Source organism: Pezoporus wallicus, unplaced genomic scaffold (assembly GCF_028554395.1).
Source record: "Pezoporus wallicus isolate ANWC-B61680 ecotype Strahan unplaced genomic scaffold, APGP_CSIRO_Pwel_v1 contig_4788, whole genome shotgun sequence".
Taxonomy (NCBI): Eukaryota; Metazoa; Chordata; class Aves; order Psittaciformes; family Psittacidae; genus Pezoporus; species Pezoporus wallicus.
In genome coordinates this window covers 3372653-3397883 of record NW_026638769.1, presented here as the reverse complement: position 1 = coordinate 3397883, position 25231 = coordinate 3372653, and the positions used below count along the sequence as shown (strand labels likewise).

Genomic DNA, 25231 nt, shown 5'->3' with positions numbered 1-25231 from the left:
CTTGTTTGTACAGCTGTAAGAGAATGAATCTGAAATATCTCTCCTCCCAAATCTTATAAAGCACACCAACCATCCATCAAAATGTTCAAAGGCCACAGGAGACCTCTTCTCATCACCATCTCTAATCAAACCGATCTTCTACTCCTATGGATCTCACAAGTAACTTACTAGATGAATAGCTTCTTTTCACATTTTATGCAAATCTGGGGAGTGCAAGCATCAGAGATGGAATTTTAGACAGAGCATCTTGATTACAAACGTATGCTCTATTAGCGCAACTACTCCTATTTTCTAGGCACAGGACACGAAATTTCCTGTTCACCATATAAAGCCTTTTCCAGCAAAAGGATGCAGCCTACTTAGATATTCCTAGTACACACTGCACACGCTATTCAGCAGGTGCCAAACCAAACACACCAGTTTAGCTTACTAAATCAATATGATGTTAAAGTCTCCTGAGTAATATGATACAGATAAATCCTTGGCTGCTTCACTGTATCCAGATGGTATCAGGCACCAAATATATTTATTTGGACTTGAACTTTCGAACAGCATAGTCTCCAAAACATGCTTGCTGGAGAGTATAAATCCATAAGCGTTTTCTCCAGTTGCAACTCTCAACTTGAAGTGCTCCCTCCCTCCCTCATGAGCAGCAGTGATGTAATCTTTGCATAGCTGTGCTGTGAACTGCATCAGTGAAGCGACCCAGTAAAAACAAAATAGCTTGCACATTCAACCTCTGCTCAGGTTCAGTATCTGAGGTGGTGCCTGCAAACAGCTCTGGCTCAGGACCAAAGTTAATCAACTTTGCTATCACATCAAGTATTTCTCCAACTTCATTCTGAAGGTGTGAGCTCTACAAGCACTCTGCTTAGTACCTCCCTGAAGAGCCAAAAGACTATACATTACAGCATAAGGCAGCTATTTCCTCTTATTTTAACCTGAGGAGATTTTAGGAAAAATGCAGGCTCTGGTTTTCAAGACTGCCTTCTATCTGATACTACTTATTCATACAATTCACTGTAATGTTCACATTTTCCAAAGTAGAAACTAGTGGGTGTCCTTTTGCTACTGGGCTGTTTACAAGCTGTTTACAGTCCAATTCCTATAAAATACATATATACATAAAATCCCTTATGATTTTCTGTGGTAAGAGACCAGCAGAAGCTTCCCAATACCAGAAACACTAGGGAAAACGACAGTATCAGTTTTTATTCAGAATAAATAAATTTACAAACAAACAAAACACACACCCCCACCTTCCTCTCAGAGGTTTAATTCCTGGGTTTTATTTCAAGTTCCAAACCAAAGTTTAATTAAACTTCAATTTGTATTTGATTTTTTTTACCTGTTCTTCAGCATACAAGATACGCTACCACTAAGAACTAGTTTCACTACATAAAGCACCTCACACAGCTTGCATGCATGTCATAAGGAAATTAACACAGTGAACATAGTGCAAGAAGGAATGTTACCACAGTAGTATGGAATAAAAATCAGCTAAAGCAACACTGGGAAAGACTGAAGGAACTGAAAAAATTTTAGCCAGATAAAACAATGTTCTGAAGAAAATCCCAAATATTCTGATAATAAATCTCTGAGAAAAAAATGCATAGATGAAAACAAAAGAAAGCAAAAACAAGCTGAAAGAAGCAAGAACACAGAGGAAAAAAAATACAATACCTCATCCCCCATCTGTGGCACAAACGGGCACCGACGAGGAACAGTGTCTGTAATCCACGCTGAAGGCAGCCATTCTTCCAGTGTCAAACCATTTTCTACCAGAACTCCTACAGCCAACCTCTGAAGAAAATACACACAGAAGATTAATATGAATTAAATAACATTTGAGGAAGCCCTGTATTTTGGGAAGTGTCTTATTAAAATCAACTGCCTTGGTCCGTAAGACCAATTATACAGATGCCAATTAAGGAGCCCCACGAAAGGAGGAGGGAGAGATTAACAAACAAACAGAGGTAAAGCATGTGGAAATGACCCAGATTGGGTATCTCCATGTTACCTAATGGTATATTTTATTATAATGTGCTGTGGGACTGCAGTTTCAAATTCTATGTGCTCATACCATGTATTTGTAAGTAACAAAGCTCATTGCAGTTGCTGGTCCTAAGCGCACACTGCATGTCTATATCTGATACGCCAGATAAAACAGGGTTTTATGCAACCATTCAAGCAAGGCTGCTTTGAAATTAACAGAATTTTGTCCATGAACAGAAAGACGCCTTGGCCAGTTGTACAGAAATCCATATAGCCACTGACAGAAGACTCTACCCGCAGACTGCAGATGGGATACTCCAAGGGTAACATATTCAAATGCAACAAAAGTAACTCAAAATTTCCATGTGTACTGATCTAAACTGGAATGACATGAATATATTCAAAAGCAAAAAAATACAAAACAGACAAACAGCAGAACCCTGATCAAGTGAAATTCCCTCCAACAGAAGTACAGCAGCAAGCATAAAGCAAACATCATATATCGTGGAATTGATAGAAAAATATTACATGATTGTGCAGACTAAGTGCAATTAAGCAGGAAGACAGTCAGTACAGCTGGAAAAATACAAGCATTTGTTATACTAATACTCAATATATCCATAGAAAGAAGTTTCTGGTCTGTGAAAAGATGGTATTAAGAACATTAGAACTGTTCCTTAAGCAAAGCGCCTCATACTTAGAAAGCGTATCATTACGACAATCTATCATTTGACTTACAAGAGTCAGTAATTATCATTTCTCACAAGTCACGATGTGTTTTCAAATTAGACAATATTAAGTAGTACATGTAACTGAATCATAGAACTAATTCTTTAGACATCAAGAGTGAGCATCCTGCAATATAAAAAGAACATGTAACCTTTTGTTTTCTCTCTTTGGGTTTCCTCTTCTTTGGTGATGTTGACGGTCCATCTTTCTCCTCAATTCCTTTTTTCCTTTCCTTTTTAATTTGCTTCTTTTGTTTTTCAGGTTCTTCTTCATCTTCTGAACTACTTTCTGCTTTCTTTGTTTTAATTTTAGGGATTTTCTTTGGTGGTTGCAAATTGATTCCTGCATCTGCCGTCCAGTCAGAATAATCACTTGAGTAGTCACTATGTATCATATACCGAAATAAAACAGAAATTAAAAAATGGAACTTAAAAAAGCAATTCAGAGTGCATTGGATTATAGGATATAACCCAACAGAAGATCACAGTCAATATTCTAAGTAACTACAATATTTTAACAGTTAAAACCAGTGCCTAAACCTGTATATTCTATCTACAATTTAAATGTTAGTAAACTAAAAGCCTTGGTATCATTCAGTCTTGCAAGAAACAGCTTCTAGCACCACAAGAAGTAAACCACTGTTAACTCGGTCAATTCAAGAATGATACATGTGAAAATCTGAATATTGCTCTCAGGACTTCTGATTTTGAATAGTTTCAACAAAAAAAAAAAAATACTCAATCTGCTAAAGAAACCAAGGATGGTGTGAATCTTCTTCAAGCTTTGCTCTTTAATTTCAAACCAAGGGTCAGCAAGGCAGTCACACAGCAAAGGCTGACAGTCACAGGAAAAGGCTACAACATGCCTGAAGCATGCATGCTACCCTCCTGCAAAACCAAATGGAAGCAATTCTTCTCACAAACAAGAATGAAACCTTTCCTAAATTTTAGTTAGTAATATAGCTAAAAATTAAACCCTTAAAGTTTTAAGTTCTTCTGCATGTTTTCTTCTAAATGTGCACAATTTTCATTATTATTCATTAAATGTTTACAGAGAAGATTATTTAAAATATATCAGCAGGACTTTATACTGTCACTTACCTAGAGCTGCCATCACTGTGCCATGCTCTTTCATCATCTTCTGATGTTCCACCACTGGCAACAATTACTTCCCCTTCCTAACATAGCGGGGGCAAAGGGGAGGCAGAGAAAAAGAAAGCATTTTCTTTAAACCTCAAAAAACTTGTAACACATGACAATATCACTAAAACTCTCTAGGCTTTATATATGTTATAAACATTTAGCAGTACAAAAGCTTTATACTGGTAAAAAGGCATTTTAGTTTGCAAATAGTTATTTTACTTTAATGGATGCAATGAAATAAAGGAAATAAAACAGTATCTATGCCTGAAGAGATGCACAAGTGTAGAACAACATTTTTTTAACGTACAGCCAGTAGAGTCCTGAGTGATTCTCAATCTTCAATTAAAGAGGCTAGCTTGCCTTTTTGAAAATTAGTTCCAGCCCTTTTAATGCAATTATTTCCACATCTTTTCAATTCATATCAAACAAAAACCCAGTATGAACTTTATATGCTCTTACTACTCCTTTCTCTATTACAGCTACAGAAGTTCATATTACAGTATGAACTTTATATGCTCTTACTACTCCTTTCTCTATTACAGCTACAGAAGCACAGAATGGTTGAGGCTGGAAGGGATGTGTGGAGGTTGTATTATCCAACCTCACTGTTCAAGCAGGGCCACCTAGAGCTGGTGACCATACTTGCTAGGCCATATGGGCAATACTGATTAGGCTTACAAATAGAAGGAAGATATAGCATTGCACACATACACTTCATAAAATGCCCTTACAAATAAGCATTTCTCCCTTTCTGACAATTATTTTTAAGTAATACTAAATATACAACAACATGTGAAAACCTAATTCTTCATAATTTTTAAAGAGGTGAAAGAAAACACACAGTGGAAAACGCAACATGAGTTTCCACTAGAAACAATATTTTATTAGCTGAGGCAGGAGCTTAACAAGTAGAAATGGAATACGTAAGATTGCCTCATGAATAAGGATCTTACATCTGAGGAACTGTGTCCATTTTCTAACTCTTCAGCAGGCCTTGCAGTTTCTTCTACTGCGTATCTCGTACGGTAGTTGTGCTGATTAGCTTGCTGCTGTTTTTTTGAGTCGCTTGTGTCTAGTAAATGATCATGAGAATGGTTCTGTGAAGACACAAATGTCAAAATATGTATTTTTTGTGTATACATTTTATTATTATCATAGTATTTTAATAATAGTATTCCACGAAGCAACTTTTGCAGGAGCAAGAAGATACAAGCTTCAACATCACAAAATGCAAACCAGGCCACGAGTCCAAAACTGAAGAGCTGCTGAAGAAAGCACTCCGTGTGCACAGCTGAATATAAGCACCAAGCAGCTCAGTACATTCTGGAAATAATGAAAATTTCTCCACAGATATAATAAAAATTTTTCACCTTTAATTATCAAAACCATTCTTACAAAGTATTTATCAGTTAACTACTGATAGGCTGCTAAGAGCTTCTAACAGCTCAAAATTACACTAAAAATGGACATCAGAGGAAAGGGGACTCTTACAGAGAACTCCCGAGTGTGTTATTTTGCAGCTGAGTGGTCAGATCTGTCAGAAGAAGCACCTGTATGGCAATACATCCCTTGGCATACAGGGATGACTGTTAGCAAGTAAAGGCCTTTAAATGGTATGATGATGCATGGAACAGTTCAAACAAATGAGTCAGTTGGAAAGAATCTAAATTCTTATGAAGATTAGGAGACTGAAATAAGGCTGTAATTAAGAATCATTTCACATTCCAGCATTAAGAGATTTTGTTCGTCTTGTAGTATATACATAATGCAAACACTTGCTCTCCCCAGAAAGTGATTTATCTTTAGTCCCCAACCCCTGGCAAAACCCCAAACAAACGAACAAAAACCACAACAACTGCCCCCCGCCCCCCCAAGAGCTACAATCTCAATTTCAGGAGTTTTGTGCTAATTTTTTGGCATGAATATTCAAATTTAAGCCTAGATCAGACACAACTAAATAGTTTTTGGACCCATTTCTAAATGCCACAAAAGGTGGTATCACTTCCCCACTGCTTTCTTCCATAAAGGAAACCTCAGAGATCTATTAGATGGTGATATGGTTGAAAACACAGTCGCAGAGATGAAGAAAGCAGAACTGGAGCAAACCACAGAAAGATGCTAATATTAGCAGAGCCTTCTAGCAGGGCAGACTACTTGTACCTGTTCCTCCTGATTTTTCTTTTGTAGGGAAGAGAATATCTGTCCTGTCATGTATGATAAAAGTTGATTCATGAGGTTAAATTTTCTCACTGAGGAAAAAAAAAAACCCACAACTGCTTTTTGGTGAAAACTGTACAACTGCATTACAGTTTCCACCAAAGCACAAAAGACCAACACAAACTGCTCTGTGCTCTATTCAGTGAGCATTGTGCTTGTTTTTCTGTCCAGTGAATTCAAGTTGGGTAACCTAGCACTGACAGCACAGCTACCAGAGACACTTTTAATGGGACTGCTCAGCAATCAGCATTTTATCATTACCCAAAGTTGAGACCTAGGCCATTCCTTCTGGAGTCAAACTGGCAGCACTACCAGATCTCCTCAAGCTGCTCTGACTTGACCTAGAACAGCTCCAGAGCAACCCTAAGACTAGTGGCTGAGCCCATCATACAAGGGCTGAGCCTTTCTGTCCTTCACTCCTTGTCAAGCTTTCAAGATTCACTGCTGAAGCAGAGAGCCTTCAAGAGCCAGTGTTACAGCAACTTGCTTCTGTCACTGAATTGCAACTTTTTTTATAAAGCCTGTCTGCCTTTTAGCATCATGAAACACAGTATGAAAAAGCACAGACAACAGAATGGAATCACAGAAACTCAATTAAATAGTCAAGTATCCTTTACAATAACGAGGACGTATTTTACAGAAGCTATATCACAGCCCAACAAAAATAATCATGCCTTCTCTCTAGAAACTAAAGTCCTAAAAATTTACATCCCCATTTCTATTCAGAGGTGAGATTTCTCAAATGGCTGTTATAAATATAGCTTTTCCCTACTTATATTGAAACTATGGAACCTTGAGAAACTGAAGCGTTTTGCATTACTCTGGTTTTGGAAAGAGTTGTTCTTTTCTGGCAATTCAAAGCCTGAGGAAAAAGAATATCCCCTCACCCAAACTATTCCTTCCTGGAAGCAAGTAACATGACTGTATAAAATACTGGGCCAGAGTGATGCCAAAGAGTAACAAAATTGCTTTGGAAAGATTCAATAGCAAAACAAGAATGGGTAATAATAATAATCACCATCATCATCATCATAAACCCAAAATGAAAACTAAAAAACCCACAAACCCAGAACATCCAAACACACAAGTAGTTATCCATAAGCAACAGAATGACAGAATAACTGAAGTTGAAAGGGACCTCTGGATATCAGCTCGTCCAACCCCACTGCTCAAGCAGGAACTATAAAAGGTCTGCCATGTCTTGCTAAAAAAAAAATGTATTTAACATGACTCCTATTCCACGCAGCTTTGCCAAACTCTGATGAAAAGCTGCAGATCAGGCAGATCTTTATTTGAGGGATGGGTGGGTTCAGGTGTGAAGGTCTAACTAACAACAAAGTATTACAAACTTTTTCTGACAAAATGGAACCTATCACCAACAGGTTCAACAATGACTGAAGAAATAGCTGATGGTCTCTACCCCCTGCCCTCCAAATATATATCCTAGAGTCTGAAATTAGACTCTCAACTCTAATGGGAGGCTTGGAAACAAAGCCAAGATAACCTATGATCTGAGGTTCAATCAGCACTTTCTCTTGCTACACTTTGATGAACAGTCATATATGCCAAGTACTTCATATCATATCCAAGGCTCCCAGTCAGGATCAGAGCACATCTACAGATAAGCCAGAAGTTACAGCTCCTGTCAGAACAGCTTTTCTGCAAACAAATGATGGCACTTCCTGTATTTGAGCAGGACAGATACAAACATGTCATCTGGACACTGCTGAGCATCTTTGTAACACTATTTGTGAAATATACAGTGGAAACTCAGTGGTGTTCTGACAGATCAGACCATTGCACTCTACTGTCCTTAAGACCACAACTCCTCCAGGAAGCACAGCTTTGCTGTGCTTTCAGACAGGGCTGCAGCTATTTTAGAAAGCTCTGGCTGTAGCACTTTCATACTATTTCTTCACCAGCAGTATCTATTCTTTATCTAAAAATATGTCCTCCTTAAGAAACAGGAATTAGCCTCTACTAGAAAGTTTAACAGGGGCAGGGCACAAGCATATGTCAAGTATCAGAACCCTAACATTAAACAGACGCTTGCAGCCTCTTTAAGTCAAAGAAAGGAAACTTTGGCTTTTTTGTCTGCATATGATTTTCACATTGCATTTGAAATGATATGCTGAAAGTCAATGTAGCCTACACAACTGCTTTCATTCTTGACTAGATATGCTATTTAAATTCTTCAATACAACTTTTCTCTATGAACTTAAATATCCCTACTGAATTTAAGTTCTTATTTTTCTGGAGGGATACTTGTGCATTACCAAAGTCATTAGCATATACCTTTGCCCGAGTTTAACATTCTTTGATGACTATGAGTTGTGCCCAGATGATAAATACAACAAATCCCCCAAGCTGTTAGTGCTGAAACAGCTTTTATTTCACAGAATGGTTGACGATGAAGGGACCTCTGGAGGTCACCGTTTCCAACCCCCCTGCTCAAGAAGGGCCACCTAAAGCCAGCTGCCCAGGATCACGTCCAGACAACTTCTGAGCATCTCCAAGGTTGGAGACTCTACAGCCTCTCTGAGCAGCCTGGGGCAGCGCTCAGTCACCCTCACAGTGAAGGGCTTCCTTATATTCAGGCAAAACTGCTTGTTTCAGCAGATTGTGCCCACTGCCTCTTGGCCTGTCATTTTCTGACTAAAAATCACCCTCCCATAGTCTCAAATCTGGTTCACTGCTTGCAATTACTTCATTTTCACTCTTAACCACATCACATGCGCAAGACATTAGTGAAAACTACTCCAAAGGCAGTGAAGATAACGGGCACTAAGCAGTAAGTGCTTAGTCTCTCAAGTTTTAGATTATTTTGCTCTTAACGTCTTGCAGATTTACCTGGAAGTAGTGTTTAAGTAACATGTAAATGGAGAAATTACTACTTTTGAGGAACACAACTAAACAAAACAATGCACACATTTCTCATCACTGGTTTCTGTTAGGTTTCAATAGTCATTGCACCTGTCACAGAGGCCTATACTTGTGTCCATCCATAAAAATCTCAAATTTTAATTCCTTCAAATTTCTGCTTATAATTTCTAATTACCTTTAAGCTGAAATATTTCTTCATTTTTTGTTGTTTTTTACTAGAACACACACCACATCAACCTGCTACAGTATAAAAATCTCACACTCTTCCAGTGTTTATTATAATGCTCTGTAATCCCAGTAGATTGATAAACTAACTACTCCAACTGGGAACATTTACCTAAATATGTTACTTCTCTCACTTCCCATCTTTGGCATGGTCTTGAAAAAAATAATTTGAAATACAGTTCCGATCTGAAAATTAGGAGATTCCAATGTCACATTCTATCCTCTGTCATTAAGGGCTTGGGGGTTTTAAAGTGCTTTTGTTTAATAATAAAAAACAAAGAAAACCCTATTCCTCACCAATGACCTTGAAAGTCAAGCAAGGTTCTTCATTTAACATGCAGATCAGTGATACTAAACATTATTCAGGTCAAAATACCCAAGCTTTTAGGTTCTCTCACACAAGTCCATTAGTCCCTCAAACAATCACATACAACCGCTCCTCAATATGACCTGTGCCAAAGAAACGTGGAGTTTCTAACTTTAAAATGAGAATGCTTACGTGACTTCCATCTAAGCTGGAGATATTGTTAAAGAAGAAAGACTAAGCTGTGATTCTGTGCTACTTTTAATATACCCTTATAATGACCCTGGCCAAAAAAAAAACAACCTAGTAACAGTACTTGGAATCTCCTCAAAAAGTAATTACAGTTGCTGTGTGTTCTTCTTTACTGACCTATGCTTTTAGCTTGTAATCCAAAATGCTAACATTTGTTCCTGCCCTCCTTTTCATTTTACTTCTGTATTTTTCACTCTTTTCAGTTAAGGGGAACAAAAGAAAATAAATTTTTCTCACCACACGAACAGAACTGATACATTTCACAAAAGCTGATATAAAAATGAGTATTTCCTGCTGGTATAAATACAAATGAAGTTGCATATGAGAACTATGTTTTAATACAAGCTCTGTTACTCTGTTCTCAGACCAGCTGACAGTACCATAGAATGACAGACTTCCTAGAATTTTTGATGCTGTAATTTTAAGTCTATACATTACTAGGTGATGTTTTCCCCTGTATTTCATTTAAGGTCTTGCCATCTCCTCTAGATCATAAATTCTCTCATTAAAGCCTTAAAAATTCATTATGCAACACAAAAGGACTGTAGTCTCACAATACTACTGTAATACAAATGACAAGGTATCAGCATCAAAACCTGCTGCATGCACTCAAGGAAAACAAAGATTTACGTAATACTTTCCAGTTCTATCTTCAACTTAACACAGCTTGTATTTAAAGCCAGACGGTTACCGTAAAGAACAGCAGCAGAAGAGCTGCTATAATTAAGTTACTAACTTCTATTTAAAAACCCTTAAAAATATCACGTAACAGCTTCTAGAGTGCAGTCAGTCTTGCTTCTCTTCCCAGTTTATTTGATTTTATTATGGACACTGCAGAAGATGACAATTCCAATTCACCATGCCTATTGTTCAGACACTACTGGGCAGAAGCATTGCTCATGCTAATCATAAGCAACAATGCAAATCATTAAAATCTGAGTTTAATTTGGAGACTCAAATTACTTATGATCAAGCACCCTTTTCTTCTTGCAAATTTGCTTATTTAAAGCCCATTTGACATCTACTCATTTCTGAATCCCTCCGAGATTTATCTCAAGGGATTTTAATTACTGTACTTCTCAACCACCCGAGTCCTCCAAGTAGAGACACATTTAATGAAGAATAAACTACAAGGAACGTCAGGTTTTTTGTCACGAGATGCCAGTATCCTGTAGGGCTTAAGGATTTATTTAAATGCTCTGAAAGCGTTACTGAATTCAACAGTAATTTCTAAAAAAATTTACTGACATTCTCAGTTACAGAGACCATGAGTATCTGTTTTTTGCTCTGTCTCCTCAGGACAAAGGTGGGAAGTGACTGAAGATTTACTAAGTTCTCTCCCTTGTATTTTGGGCATCAGAATCCAGATCAGAGACCCTTCAAGGACTGAGATACATGAGGACATACTCTTCTCCGAGTAAGTATATGAAACTGAAGAAAGATTTTCCCACACTAGCTGTAGTTCTGAAGGATTTTAAGGGCATAAATATCCACAATGAAAATGTGGGGTTCAGAAGGATCCAGGGCTACCTTTAAAGTTTGGAGACTAAAAAATGTCTCCTCTGAGATTTCCAAAAGCATCCATATTAAGTTTCTTTGTTTCAAAGCTGCAGTAGAAGTAATTGCTGAAACCAAAATGCTGGCCCAACTAGCCTACTCTGCTATGTTTGTGTCCTAGTGGTATTTTAGGAAAACTGTAATCCAATGAGAAATTTAAGGGTAAATTGGTAGGAATTCACATAATCAGGAAGGATCTTCTAACTAGCTGCAGGAAAAACCAAACCAAACAAACTCTCAGTGCAATTATTTAATTAAACTAAAAGAAAATCTATATTTCAGCACCAAAATATATCCCCTCAAGACAAGAAACAGCTTTGTTAAAATCTGAATTTGAGGCCTGCATTCCATTATTTCCAAGAGGAAAATGGGAGTTACCTAGATTTCTGGTGCCTTGATATTTCATTAATAAGCCCTGCCGTGTTAACCTTCGGAACAATAAGTGGCAGAGCTTCTCCCCTCTATGTACAAAACTTGGACATACACTGAAAAAAAAAACCCATGTTTGCTTGCTTTACCTTGGGCAAACACAATGTTCTGCCTGCAGCACTGAAATTACTGTATCAGTACCATTTCTTAAGACAGCAATTCACACAGTTTTGATACACAAAAGAAACTGGAGAAAACCTGAAAATTATCAGGGGACTTTTGGGGGGAGCGTTAATCTCACTTCTTTCCAAAGCTTTACATCAGCAGACTATAAAAACAGAAGCAAAACTAAACACTCAAGTTTAGTATCAAGCAGAAACTTGCCCATCTCAAATTTACACTTTCAACTGCATACAAGTTTAATTTGTCATTATTAAAAAACACACGAAGCACTGCTGAATATCTGAAATCTACTTATTTCCAGACAGCTTTCAATCTCAGTCCCTTCCTCCCCCAGACTAATTTAACAATTAGCTAATTAACTATGGTACTTTGATAAAGTTAAGAGCTGCACAATCTTCTATATACTTGCTATTAATACTTATTTTTTCATTTTCCACCTTGAACCACGTAAGCCATCTTTACTTTTCAACGGACAATGTACAGGCATTCCCTAAGGCCTGTATTTTACTGAGCTTTTGATTAAAGGTGAAAGAGTCTCATCCAGAATAAACATACTACAAAATCCGAAGCATGGGTTCTCCTTTACAGTTGTTTGAAATTTACTTTGTAGATTACAAAATATAATTGGTTATTTAGCTAGAAAAGCACAAATAAGCATGTGAGATACACAGATAAAACTAATTTCTAACAAAAAAGTAAAATAATTTTTGTAAATGTAGAACATACATCCTTCACATTTTCTTACCTGCATATATGTATCAGATTTTTTTTTGCAAGTTATGACTTTCATTTTTAATACAACCCATTCCCTTCTATTTCATCTACCCTGTTTTCCTCTTTTCTGAAAAATGTAGTCCAGCTCTAGCAAAAACCACAACTTAGAAACATTCCATCCAAAACCACCATATGATTATTAGGAACCATGAGAGAAAATACCCAGTTCTGTATTTGGAGGCTCATTTAAATATGTGAAAGTTAAGAATTATGACTTGAGTTTTAATCAAACCTTTCTCCAGAACAGTATGTCAAACAGCAGACAAGACTAGCAGGGTATATTGATTAATAGTGCCAGACTCCCTACATCAAATCATGCCCCAAACACCACATTCACATGGCTTCTCAGGGGGTTCTAAAAGCAAACCCCATTGTTTATCCACAATATAGTGAAACATAGAGATGTTTCTGTACAAATTCCTGTACCCCTGGTTTTTAAAACTGAGGAGTGTAAATTTCTGTAGCTTAAGTCGTTAAGTTATATTTTACGCTTCTTACTGCAATAAGCTAAACGTTGACTATTTACCTTAGAGAATGTGGGTATCTTATTGTCTCTTTGAATGTGACTTGTTATGTGTTTCCTTTTCTCTTCTGATCGATACACTCTTACTTCTTCTTCTCCTTTTGCTGTTCTCCATTCTTCCTGCCTACTGAAAAAAATATAAATTGAGATGTTAACTATAAAGCAAGTTAATACTACAACTGAGATGATCTATTCCAAATCAAGGAATAGATGTTTACCATTTACAACACTCTTTGAATACTAGTTCTTTTCTTTACAGTCAGAAGATGACTTCAATATTACACTTTCTGATCAAAGTAAGATTTCAATCTTACTTCAAAAAGCTGAAGCAGCTTATGTTTGATTGTGACTAGAAAGGTTTTTTGACTTACTAATGTAAGTGTTCGTCACAAGAGTTAATTAGTGAGTTAACTAAAGTTCCAGTTTGGAAAATTAAAATTCACCGCTGGCACCTAATGGATCAGGTCAGTCTCCCAGCCATAAAATGTCATATAATGTCAGGTACAAATAGAGTAAAAACATACTGCAATCTTATGCTACAAGCCAGAATACACTGAGGCAGCTAGATCCCACTGCATATACAACTCAAATTACTCTGTCATTTGTTAAATGATTGTGATTTTTATTCACAATTCCAAGATGCTTCAAGTGTTACACAAACAACTGATTTGAAACTAAACCCAATGTTGTAAGAAATATGAGACCACACAATAGATAAATACCACATAAATAGTTCTGTGACAATGTGAATTCTAAAACTGTTAAGTTCACCAAGCTAATATTCACTGCATACTTGGCCTATGCTTACCTGGCCACACCAGAAGACAGTTCAGGCACTACAACCCTTCGACTCCAAGCCACAAGGTCTCGCTCAGTGGCTATTTCACTTCTTGGTGCGTTGCTATGCATCTGACGCACACCTTCAATTTGTCCGCTACGCCTTAATCCTATATTTGGTGGTGAATGTACTTCTGAGGTAGAACTTACAGATCCTAAAAAGTCAAAAAGTGATAGCTGTACTTGATCTGAAATTCTGAGGGAAGCATTTAAAAAGCAAACTCAAAGGGGAAAAAAAAAACAACCCAAAACAAGAAAAGCCCCCAAAACTTTTACTTATCTATTCCTTCAAAAGAAACTAAGTATGAGCTGAATATAACTATTTCATCCATCTCTACAGTCATCAAAACACACATGTAAACAGCTACTGGGCTGCAGTATACTATACTTAAAAAATTTGTATCAAAAAGGAAAAGGTGTATCAACAATTGGAAGTGAAGTAAATGCTTCATTGGTTTGCTTTTCTTTAAAAATGTAAAGCTGACTATTGCTACTGCACTCTAGATCCATGTTATAAAAAGGTGAGCTATCTGACTGAATCAGTGTCTTCTACACCTTCAAAAAAGAAGCCATAACACTGAATTATAAGGAATTCAAGCTGTAAAATTTACAGACAAGGTGAAATTATCGAAAGGGTTAAAACAAACAAACAAACTCAACAAAAAAAACCAAACCAACAAATGCCTGCCAAAACCTTCAAAACACCTACACTGTAGCAGAACTTTAACACTTCTCTACATCTTTCCACAAAGAAGTTACTCTTGCTTACTCAGGTGGACTGCCAACCATGATGTTTTAAGTGTTGAAAACTACTACACAATCTAGTGCAAGACATTGAAGCATGGAACAGCTGTACTGAAAAACAAGCAACTCCTTCCTCTTTTCTCTCTCCTGTTTTCTTATTTGCAACAATTCAGGTTTTAAGCAAGTAGATGGCCAATTCCAGATTAAACAGTAGGGTAGTTAACTTCTAAGGGAATGCAGTTGCTGCAAGTTCCCTGACTAAGCATACACAATAACATTAAAGATAAATTTGTAATGGTAAGAATTCAGAGATTTTGCAAAAACGTTAAAAAAAAAACAACCCAAACACAAAACAGGGAAGCTCCATCTTTTCCATGGCTCCAAACCTCCTTTCTGATAGTTCCAGAAAATTCACAAATCATGCACAATAATGTAATTTACGTTTTCCAGCTCTCAGCCACAACACCCGTCTCCCAGTAATCTACCTCTGTTTATCCGACTCGTACTACTGGTTCCTGCTTCCCCAGAGCGCCTCTGGTCCTGCTCTTGCTGAAGTCTTTGAATCATGCTATCCAACGGACTAACTTCTTGATTTGATTGTTGACTAAGAACTTGATTCAATCCTGTGAAGTAAAATATACAAGAAAACAACATACAAATGTTGAAGGACCGAATGCATGTACACATGTGTAAATATGGGCTAAATGCATATTTTTGTAATAGCCAGTTTCTAAACAGTACAACCTTTTTCTCAATATATTGAGAAAATTGTATTTTCTGAAGGAGGGTCAGGATGATCACATGGCACTCCTAATAAATGCCTAAATTTGATCAAGAGCAAACAAGTCACAGAAGTTGAATACAGCTGTTGTTTCTCAGTTAACTTAAATTGTTCTAATTCATGCTTTATAATGCATTTTGGGCAGGCTAAACACTTCAGTATAAGCTTCAATAAAATAAGTACTTCAAGAACTGAGTTAGAGAAGAATTATCTATAATGCAGAACACCAAACAGTAAAAATGTCTGACTGAGCTCCACATGGGCATAATGACCGCACAGACTAAATAATGCTAATAATCTTTGGTGTATAAAACAGCCATGAAACCTCCTTTTGGGAAGGTCTCAAATAAAAGACCTAAAAGACCGAAAAGAAATAGTTCTCACAGAAGCGATTACAAGGTGATAATGCAGTATCTGCGCAGGAAGCAAAATAAACAGCATCTAAGCATAAAACACACAAAACTTCTTTTCATACAATGGTCACAAAAAAAATTAAGACTTATGGAGAAATAGGCAAGGGCTACTGTACTCATTCGAAAAGGATGTCAGATACCTCCACACAGAATAGTCAGATGGTGGATTGGTGGGAAGCTCTGGTCAAGAAAAGTAGAACTTGCAAAATTTTGTACTGAAGAATGACAATGTTCAAAGAAACAAGCTACAGAAATTAGTTTCCCAGTATAATTCTGAAGAGATATTATCAACTGCACTTTGCAAGATCAAAGACAAGATACTGCAGTAATTGTGCTATGAAATGAAGAACTTTGATTATGTGGCTAGACAGAAGCAGCTCTCTCTTAACAGATGATGGTATGCAGAAAGAACGTAAATATTTAAGACAGTGCTCTCAGGGTTTCAAGGTTACTGTAGTTGAAGTCAACTTCCCTAAAGCAGCAGAAGCTTGGAATCATGGAATGAGCTCTGGTATAACCACAACTGGATGTTTTCTGACTCATGTAGTAAGACAGTTTTATTTGGTGATCTCATAATCCAATATACTGCCTGCTGAAAACAATGGGAAAAAAAACCTAGCAACCCAAGAATGTTCTTAAATAAGGAACAGCTACCTAAACAAAATGAGTGCTTCTTTATGCATATAGCTTGCAGGATTTTGCCTTCATAAGTTACAGCAAATTTTTTGAGGTTTTTTAAAGAAATAATGAAGACACTGGTATATATTTGATTTGTCAAAGGAGCTTCATGTATATCTAAACAGTACATCAAGCATCACTACCTAAATTCCCCCAGTTTTATAAGCCCCTACAGAAAACTTGACACAAAATAAATTATCAGTGCTCTGAGGGAGATCCGTCAATTCATACAATAAAGTTTCAGAAAGAAACCAAGTTTCCTTAGTGGAAGGTAACATATGAAATACATGCACACACTTCAGCTCTGCTAAGACTGCATATATTGTTGCTAAACTGTGAAGAGGTAGACAAATGTCTTCTGTCTCTCCATCATCTCTCCGGCTTTGTGTCAGCTTAGTTGATTGCTTCCTGATATTAAACAAAATGGTATGGATACCATCTTGATATAGGCATTCATGTGTCATATGCAGCTACACCATTAGATTTAATATTGCTGGGTCTGCATACAGAGTCTGACTTGTTTCAAGATATTATATTGAAGAATGTGCCCAGAACATTTTAAAATTTGGAGAGTTTCAGAACGTCATGGATTGACACTCTAATTTTAACAACAAAGTTTAAATCATATCCCTCCTTGGAAATTGAATTTAGCTTCAAAGCCACTAGCTAAAAAGTTAAATAAAACACAGCATACATTCAGCCACAAGGGCCTTTTCCTTCTTACAGTTGCTTGTCCGGTAACATTTCTTCCTATAATTTTGGAGGAAATACGGAAATGCTCCTTAAAGATTATTACTCAAGTATTCAGTGGCTTATAATTCTCAGATCTACAAATGAGGATAAAGAGATCTTTTGTTAACAACACTATCAGTTAACCTTCCCAGAATGTGTGACACAACACAGGATTAAATGTGGTGTACATATAAGCCACTATTTGCAGACACAGTCAGTTTTCCCTATATTTTCAAGAATATCCAAATACTTCACAATGTTTATCTTGAAAACATTTAAAGCTACTTTCACCAGTCACTGCTCATTCACGCTAATATCAAACTAGTGACACGTAACAAGTAGGCATCATTTTTACAGCCCCACCCATGTGGGCCACATTTGGCAGTTTCCAAACAGCCACCTACTGGCTCAGAATAGGCACGTTCCTCCCACACTGTGTGCATGGAGAATACAACTTTTCAGGAACTTCCTAGATTCCGTACCCTTATCAAGTCTTCAGAGTTCTCTAACCAAACCATTAAAGCTTAAGTTGAATGACTGCCTTCATCTGAAGGGGAAGGGGATTTTGCATGTTTAAGGTGTCGTCTTCATTTTTCTCTTCTTGTACGTGTTACCTACTCCAACTGATTTGTGGCAGAACAGTCTATTTCCCAGCTTTTCAAAAGCAGGAAATCTTACCCCAAAGAGATCAACTGAAAGCTCACTCAGCATCATACGCTGCTCCAATAATGAAATGAGCTCCAAGCTAACTGGCACTGTAACATCAACTAGTACTGACTTGATCAATGACAATACTGTAATTGTCACAAGCAATCAGTGCCATGGACACTGTAATTCTTCAACAATACATGAACTACTATGCCCAGAAATTAATAAAAACGATGAAGTGAAAGGGAAAGTGTAGGACACCTAGAGGTAACTACATAGGCTACTGTGTAGTGAAGTGAAAGTTTCCATACCTGAAGATGTCACTCCCATCTGAGGAATAAGCTGTTCCTCCCTGCAGTTCTCACGACCAGGAACTAGTCTTTGATACCTTGCAGGATGAGGGTTGCCATCCACATCAACCAAAAATGGGGGAGGCATAAGGTGTGGAGCCTGCTGTGTCTGTTCATCCAGGACAAAGTTGTTGGCATCACGGATAAGGGGCCGATAATCACTATGAAAGAACATCTGATCTGCTATCTGTAAACAAAGTCATTTTGTAATTTTTTAAAAGAACCTATTAAAAAAGTCATACAGAAGATAACTGCCAAAAATATTTTTAACAATGTTACTCATGGTCACTTTTGCAAAAACAAGGTTATAAAATGATCTGTTTATCTTAGTTAAAGGGCAAAATTTAATGACTCCATGATTATTTTTTTTTCCCCAGTACTCCTTTTCTGTATTATAGTGCAAGGAGAATAATCCACATGTTTGAGGGTGGGGAGCATTTAAAGAACAGGGGAACGGGGCAACATTTAACTGCTGGAAGACACTTGACTGACCACAGCATGGACATATTAGTTTACAAATTTTCTTTTATATTTTGAATATATATTCTGATAAAAGAACTGTGTCACAGACTTAGGAGCTATGGTGTAGAAGAGGAGGAAAATATTATCACATCATATCATTGCCAAATACTTCAACTGGCAGCCAAACATACATCCTATTTTAATGCTAGATATGTGAAATAGTTCCAGTAGATAAAACAAGGCTGATCTAAATTTGAATTCTTCAGGCTCAAAGCCTTCTTTATTTCAGTCCACCTGTTCACGATTTATTCTAGATGCCTTTCCACAGACACTCAAGACTGAGGAACTCTATTGTCCAAAGAGCATGTAAAAAAGCTTATGCTGCATCCCTTGCTGGCACATCATCTCAATATAGTGCAGTCAGAAAGATACTGAACAGCAAGGAGAAAAGAGAACAGAAGACAAGCTGACACACATCCCAACACTACCTACTGGCAAGCAAACCCCTTGGCAGCTAATACACTCAGTTTAACTATGAAAAAGTAAAAATAAAATCATAATATCACCATCCACACAAATTAGATTGTGCAGTATAAAAATGATTAAATAATTGACTTAAGGCATGGAGATCTCCAGAAAGTATTGCCTTAGGTGAGGTATCTGAACATATACAGAGGAATGCGTAAGCTGTCATAGAACATACTCTTGATTTCTGAAAAGAATGCTCCATAATGACCAATCCATAACATAGTTTTTGGTTACTTGCTAAGTAGAAATCAGTAAGGCAGAGGTTACAGCATCTGTGCAGAGGTCTGGTCTCTCAATGACAAAGGTCTCCCATTCTTGATGTGAGACAACCAGGAATGAAAGACAGCCATAAACTTATGTCAATTACAACATCAGCAAATGCCTACGCGCATCCACAGGAGATGAGCAAGAAAAATTTAAAAAATTACAGGAATCACAGAATATGGATCCCATAGAAATTCAAGAAAGTAGTAACTGGAAGAAACTGGAAAGATGCATGGCAAGATGCAATAGCAGAGGAGTTATTTCATGGATTCCAAAAGCAAGGATATGAACAAAGTAAGTATGGACAAGGTGACATCTCACTGCAGTTAAGAAGTCCTGACTGGATGAAGTCTTGCTGCCAGATTCTCTGTAACTTAGAGGCCGAACATACACGTACTTTCATGTGCCTGACTGACAGAATCAAGGTCTGCCTAATAACTTTATTTTTTTCAGCTCAAATACCTCAATATGATAAAAATACAGGTCTTCTAGCACAGCTTAAATTTTTCCCCAGAATAATAATAGTACAGTATCCAGTACTTTCACCTAGCGTAAGCAGTCCTATTAAATACTCCCCACACTGAGAGATTCCAATGGCATCAAACAGACTGTGAGTCCTAATGTGCTGTGATTTGGCTGTACAGTGTTGTTTGCATCCCAGGTTTTATAAGAAAAGGGAAGATCTGAAATTTCTTCCTTAGATTCAGTGACCTCTACCAGAATAGACTCTGGATGGAAGATCATGAGGACTTCTTCGCAATCACCCTTCTTTGCTTTGGTCTCTGCAATGCAATGAGATGTGGTAAACAACGATTTTCTACTCCAAAAGATAATGGCATTTCATGAAGAACCCAGGTGCAGACCAACTCTTAGGCAGAATATTGGAATGTCCCTCCTGGAAACCCAGAGCAACAACTGCCCTCAGGCTACTCTAAGTCCTGAGAAAAATCAGAATTAGACATTTAAGTGAATCTTAAATGGCTATGTTCAACAGACAACCAGATGACAGTATTAAATGATAATTTGCAGGGCCAACCTCCATGATGGACCCACGAAGAGTATCAGAAGTCTGGAACACCACAGTGCTCAAGGCCAGGCTGGATGAGGCTTTGAGCAACCTGGTTTAGTGGAAGGTGTCCCTGCCCATAGCAGGGGGGGTCGGCTCTAGAGACCTAGAATTTTAAGGTCCTTTCCACTAAAAAATATTCTTTGATTCTATGTTACCAACAATCATACATATTTCTTGATAACACTATTAAGAGATCAAATTCATAACAATAAGAAGACGCTACAACACCATTAGCATATATGACTTCACAAACCCACTTTGTTTCAGAGCAGAAGCTTTCCACAAGGTCTGAGCTCTACAAAAGAGACTCTCCTCCAGTAACTGCACTACACATTCACAGTGCTCTGTTTTTCCCAATTGGAAGACCTATGCAAATGCAAAGAGACTTTCCCCATTACTGCATCAATCCACCACACAGGTCTTTGACAAAGAACTGTGGTTTGGGTAGTCTAAACAAAAAAAAAGCCATAGAAAGCTCAGAGACCTAGTCCAAGCTAAGATTTGAAATCAACAGAATGGTACCTTATGGTTTAGAATCATTAGGCATTCCTGGACAAGTTTCCACCCAAGCGAGAACTTCTGAAGTGTACATGCCCTGTTGAAAGTGAGCTCATCTCATCTCTGATGATCTTCGCACACTCAGAAATTCAGCTGAGATTGGCTCAAGGTTTCTTTAACTGGGTCAAATAACAAAGGAGCCCCAAACAAGCAGCAAATGTATATTTTCTTTCCATCACTAAAAATTACTCCACTAAACAGTATTATCATCAAGAGAACATCCCATCATCTTCATTGTGGCCAAGATCACATGCAGGACAAAAAACCAAAACCAGAACAGCAGTTCCAGTGAACTAGAAAACATGGGTACTATCTGAACATCACAAGAAAAAACAAACACATGGAAAACCAGGAGCTTGCTCTCTCAGCAGAGATAACATTATCTTAGCTATAATTACTGTCCTGAGTATAACTGCACAAATGCACAGGTTAGCGCACTCTTTTCTTCTATAAGACTCATTACCCAAGATGGATGGAAAACACTTTAAAATAAAAAAGCCTGCAGGTCTGATCAAGAACATCTGATCTCCAGCACCTACCTATCTGTAGTTATATTTCTGCATAAATCAGGTCAATCAAAATTAAAGAGGGGAGGGACGCAGACAAGAAGGAGACCAGAAACTTCCAAGCTGAGTTTTCTGATTGTTGAAGACTAAGATTAAAGAGGTAACAAATGTAAGTCCTGTTTGCTTCCATTTCTTCTGTGGTCAAGCATGACAAGATTATCACCAGCAAAATAACAGCTGGAGAAGATAATTTTAGATCCAATCCAATAAGTGAAAAATTTTAAACCATCTTTTTCTCAGAGGCTGCAGCAAAAGCACCAAGAGAACAAAGGTCTGCAGAATTCAAGAAGTGAAAAGCAACTCTTTTCATTCTTCAAACAGATCTAATCCCTCACAAGATAAATTCTTAAATGGGAGTCTAAAGGCAACTCCAGCAAAGACAAAAAGGCTCTCAGTTCCAAGTTCATGTCCAACATTTCTGAGAATCAGAGGACTATATGCTTCCGAAATGACTGGACAGAAAAAATATACCTGGAATGACCCATGGATATGGTGAGAAAAAGGTTTCTACTACAAGGGGCTTTAAAGTTTGGAACTCTTAAAGAGAAAGAGTTTGAAAATGATCTGATAATCCTAGTTTTCCTTGCTGTGGTGTCTCTCTGCTCATTTGCTTTCTTTGGAATGGAAAGGGAAATGCACAGCTAGCAATAGGTGAGGAACAACCATAGCAGCCAAGTACCAAGTGCTTTGAATCATAGTTGACAGCCAAAGAGAAAAAAAAAAATCCCCAATATGCAAACGCTGCTGTAACTATCATCAAATTGAGAGCTGGAAGACTACAGAAAGAAATGCAGTGGCTTACAAGACAAAGATTAAAATTCCTTTTGCTATTCCTCCCTCAGGCCTCTCTGTGCTACTCTTTGCCAAAAAGCTTTCAAGGCCAGCATACATCCAAAGATCCAAAGCAGAAGGGAGATCCAGAAGCCAGTGCTTCACAACCAACCTTCAAGTACCAGCTACCAGAAGCAGAGATGAAAATCCTGGAGCAGACATGCTTGTTTAAGTCTTAGAAAGAGGGAGAAGAGATCCACCTCACCTTTTCCCTGGATGGTAAAAGAACAACTAGGACTGCATGGGCACTCCAGATTAGGTAACCTATATGGTTCATAGGGCACGTGCATTCACAGAGGAAAAAAACCACCACGCATCTTTACAGTCATAAGGGTCTGTGGCAAGACACCCACACTTAGAATACACAATGTAGACATTAGAATAAAGACGTAGTATTTTAATCGCACAGTAACAGTGAAACATTGCAGTGTAAGCACCGAGGTATCCACGACACAACTTCATTAGCAGACATACATCACATAGTGTATTTACTGTAAAAAACTGTATCACAGGCTATGCGATATTTAAATACATATAGCAGGAATTAATTCTATTATCTGTCCCCCTTTCTCACCCTCCCCCAATCCCCGCTCCCATTTTTGTCTTAGTTAGGAACCAAAAAAATATTTAAAGCAAAATATTTAACCATTATCAACTTCACTTCGGTTCATTCATTGATCCATGTGGATCTATTAGCAGACACTTGTAGCCTTGTCACTTAAGAGAGCAGACAGAAAGTGACTGGTTTATTTTAACTTTTAACTTCCCATGTAAACAGTAGCTTAATAGCATATTTCCAGAGTTTAAAAAACAAAGACAGTGAAAGAAAGCTCAATGTCAACAACAGGAATCTGAAACATGCAGTAATTAATGGCTCAAACCTATGTTATGATACAATGAAGCTCTGGAGGAAAGTCTGCACGAATGCATTCAACACAGACAAACATTTTGATTTTCATCTTGCACTGTACCTTGTCATATTTGCTACTGGAACCAAAGCCAAAAATCAGAAGGTGACCATGAGAATCAGTACATGCAAAATGCTGTCCATCAGGAGAGCACTTGCAGTCAAAGACTGCACCATGTCCTTGTCCTTCAATCTGAAATACATCAACATACAAAATAATTAAGTTACCAGAAAGAAATCATTTTCAATTATGATTCTCAAAACTGTGGTGCTGATGTTGAAATTTATTATAAAATCTGTAAGACAGTATACTGCTAGATGGAAGTTACTTTAAAACATAGTTTGCTTTTTAGCTATTCACTTCTCAGTGAATTTTGTAATAATGCTCATGAAAGATGCCAAATTGATAGTAGTAGAAACTGAGACTTTATCCACAAAGCAGGCACAGTATAGGAAGTGAAAATAAAAGCTTCCCCTTGAATGTCCTGCTAATGAGCCTAACCAGAGAGCTGGGTCCAGTTCAGGGCTTAGTCACTACACCCTTTCAATCCTCTGCCTTCTTGCTAAGCTAGCCCAGTAGCATTGGCTGCTGTGGTGTTTCACAACACCTGCCTGCCAGGAACGCACGGACATAGACAACCCACATTACACAACTTAGCAACTGCCTGCTTCTGTAATTCCTACTCCTAATTTATTGGAGTGGGTGAGGTGTAGATTTGTGTAAAAACTCCACCTTTTAAAGGAGAACTGCAAAGATTTTAAAAAAGGAATTTTTACCTGATACTCATTTTCTGTTTTCCAGTTCCATTAAGCCAGAACAAATGGGTTTTTGTTTTTCCCTGCAACCTGTCAATCAAGCAGAGGTGACCAATCACCACTCTGAATTTTCATGTCTTCAGCACCTCTTCAGAAAGCCCCTTTCTATTCTCCCCAGCAAAGCACTTTCTCATTTTCTTTAAAGAGACACCAAACAAAATTCTTTCCCTAACTATGGCAGGCCTATGCACTGCCAGAAAACACAGCCTGCAGGCAGTAACACTATGCACTTCTGTAGCACCTCCCAGAGGCCATCAGTTTTACTTTAAAAAGGAACCAAGCCTCCAAAAACCTGCAGGGTAGGTAATGTTCTCACTGCCTTACAGGCTGAGAGAAAGGCAAGAAGTCTACATCTTTTGCCCAGGGCCCTAAAACACACCCACACCCCTGCACACCCCCCCCCACCCCAATGGTAGAGGCCGCTGCACCTACTGCCAGTCCTTGCAGGTAGGTGATGATAAAGGTCTTTCTTACTCTAAGTACTTTCCATAAAAGTCAAATCGGTTTCTGGATTAGCAAAAGAGGAACATAAACCAGTGCTAGTTTTATGTTCTATTTTGCCCATTATTCCAGAAGAAATGAAGTATCCTATAGAAAGAGATGAAAAATAAAAACAGAGCTTCAAGTAAGTGACACTAGTATCACAATAGCTTCAAGTAAGTGACACTAACATCACAATAGCTAGGAATGAAGAATTAATTTATACTAAGCAAGATCCAACAACCAAGGCAAACTTACAACTTTGTTTTGCTTTTTGTATGTAGAAAGCTCACAGCATTCAAGGGAGACAGTCTGGGGAAACAGGTGGAAAGGAGAAAGAACTTCAGCCCAAGAATAAGTTTTGCAGATGTATAGTAAAACCTGGAAAAGGAGTACTTTGAAACAGACTTCTGT

At 37.7% G+C, this 25231-nt stretch overlaps 1 protein-coding gene across 3 annotated transcripts in view; it reads right to left on the bottom strand.

Annotated features, from left to right (window-relative positions):
* PHIP (pleckstrin homology domain interacting protein) overlaps positions 1-25231 on the bottom strand; it is a 105505-nt gene that overhangs the window by 23092 nt on the left and 57182 nt on the right. For 2 of the 3 annotated variants that reach the window (XM_057412499.1, XM_057412498.1), the window contains exons 16-24: positions 23586-23714; positions 18298-18523; positions 15220-15357; positions 13962-14145; positions 13157-13280; positions 4820-4963; positions 3825-3901; positions 2876-3107; positions 1684-1803 (exon numbers count right to left, since the gene is read on the bottom strand). In XM_057412499.1, coding sequence (XP_057268482.1) covers positions 1684-1803; positions 2876-3107; positions 3825-3901; positions 4820-4963; positions 13157-13280; positions 13962-14145; positions 15220-15357; positions 18298-18523; positions 23586-23714 — 1374 coding nt within the window. The remainder of the gene's footprint in view (positions 1-1683; positions 1804-2875; positions 3108-3824; positions 3902-4819; positions 4964-13156; positions 13281-13961; positions 14146-15219; positions 15358-18297; positions 18524-23585; positions 23715-25231) is intronic. The other variant, XM_057412497.1, reaches the window with a different exon arrangement.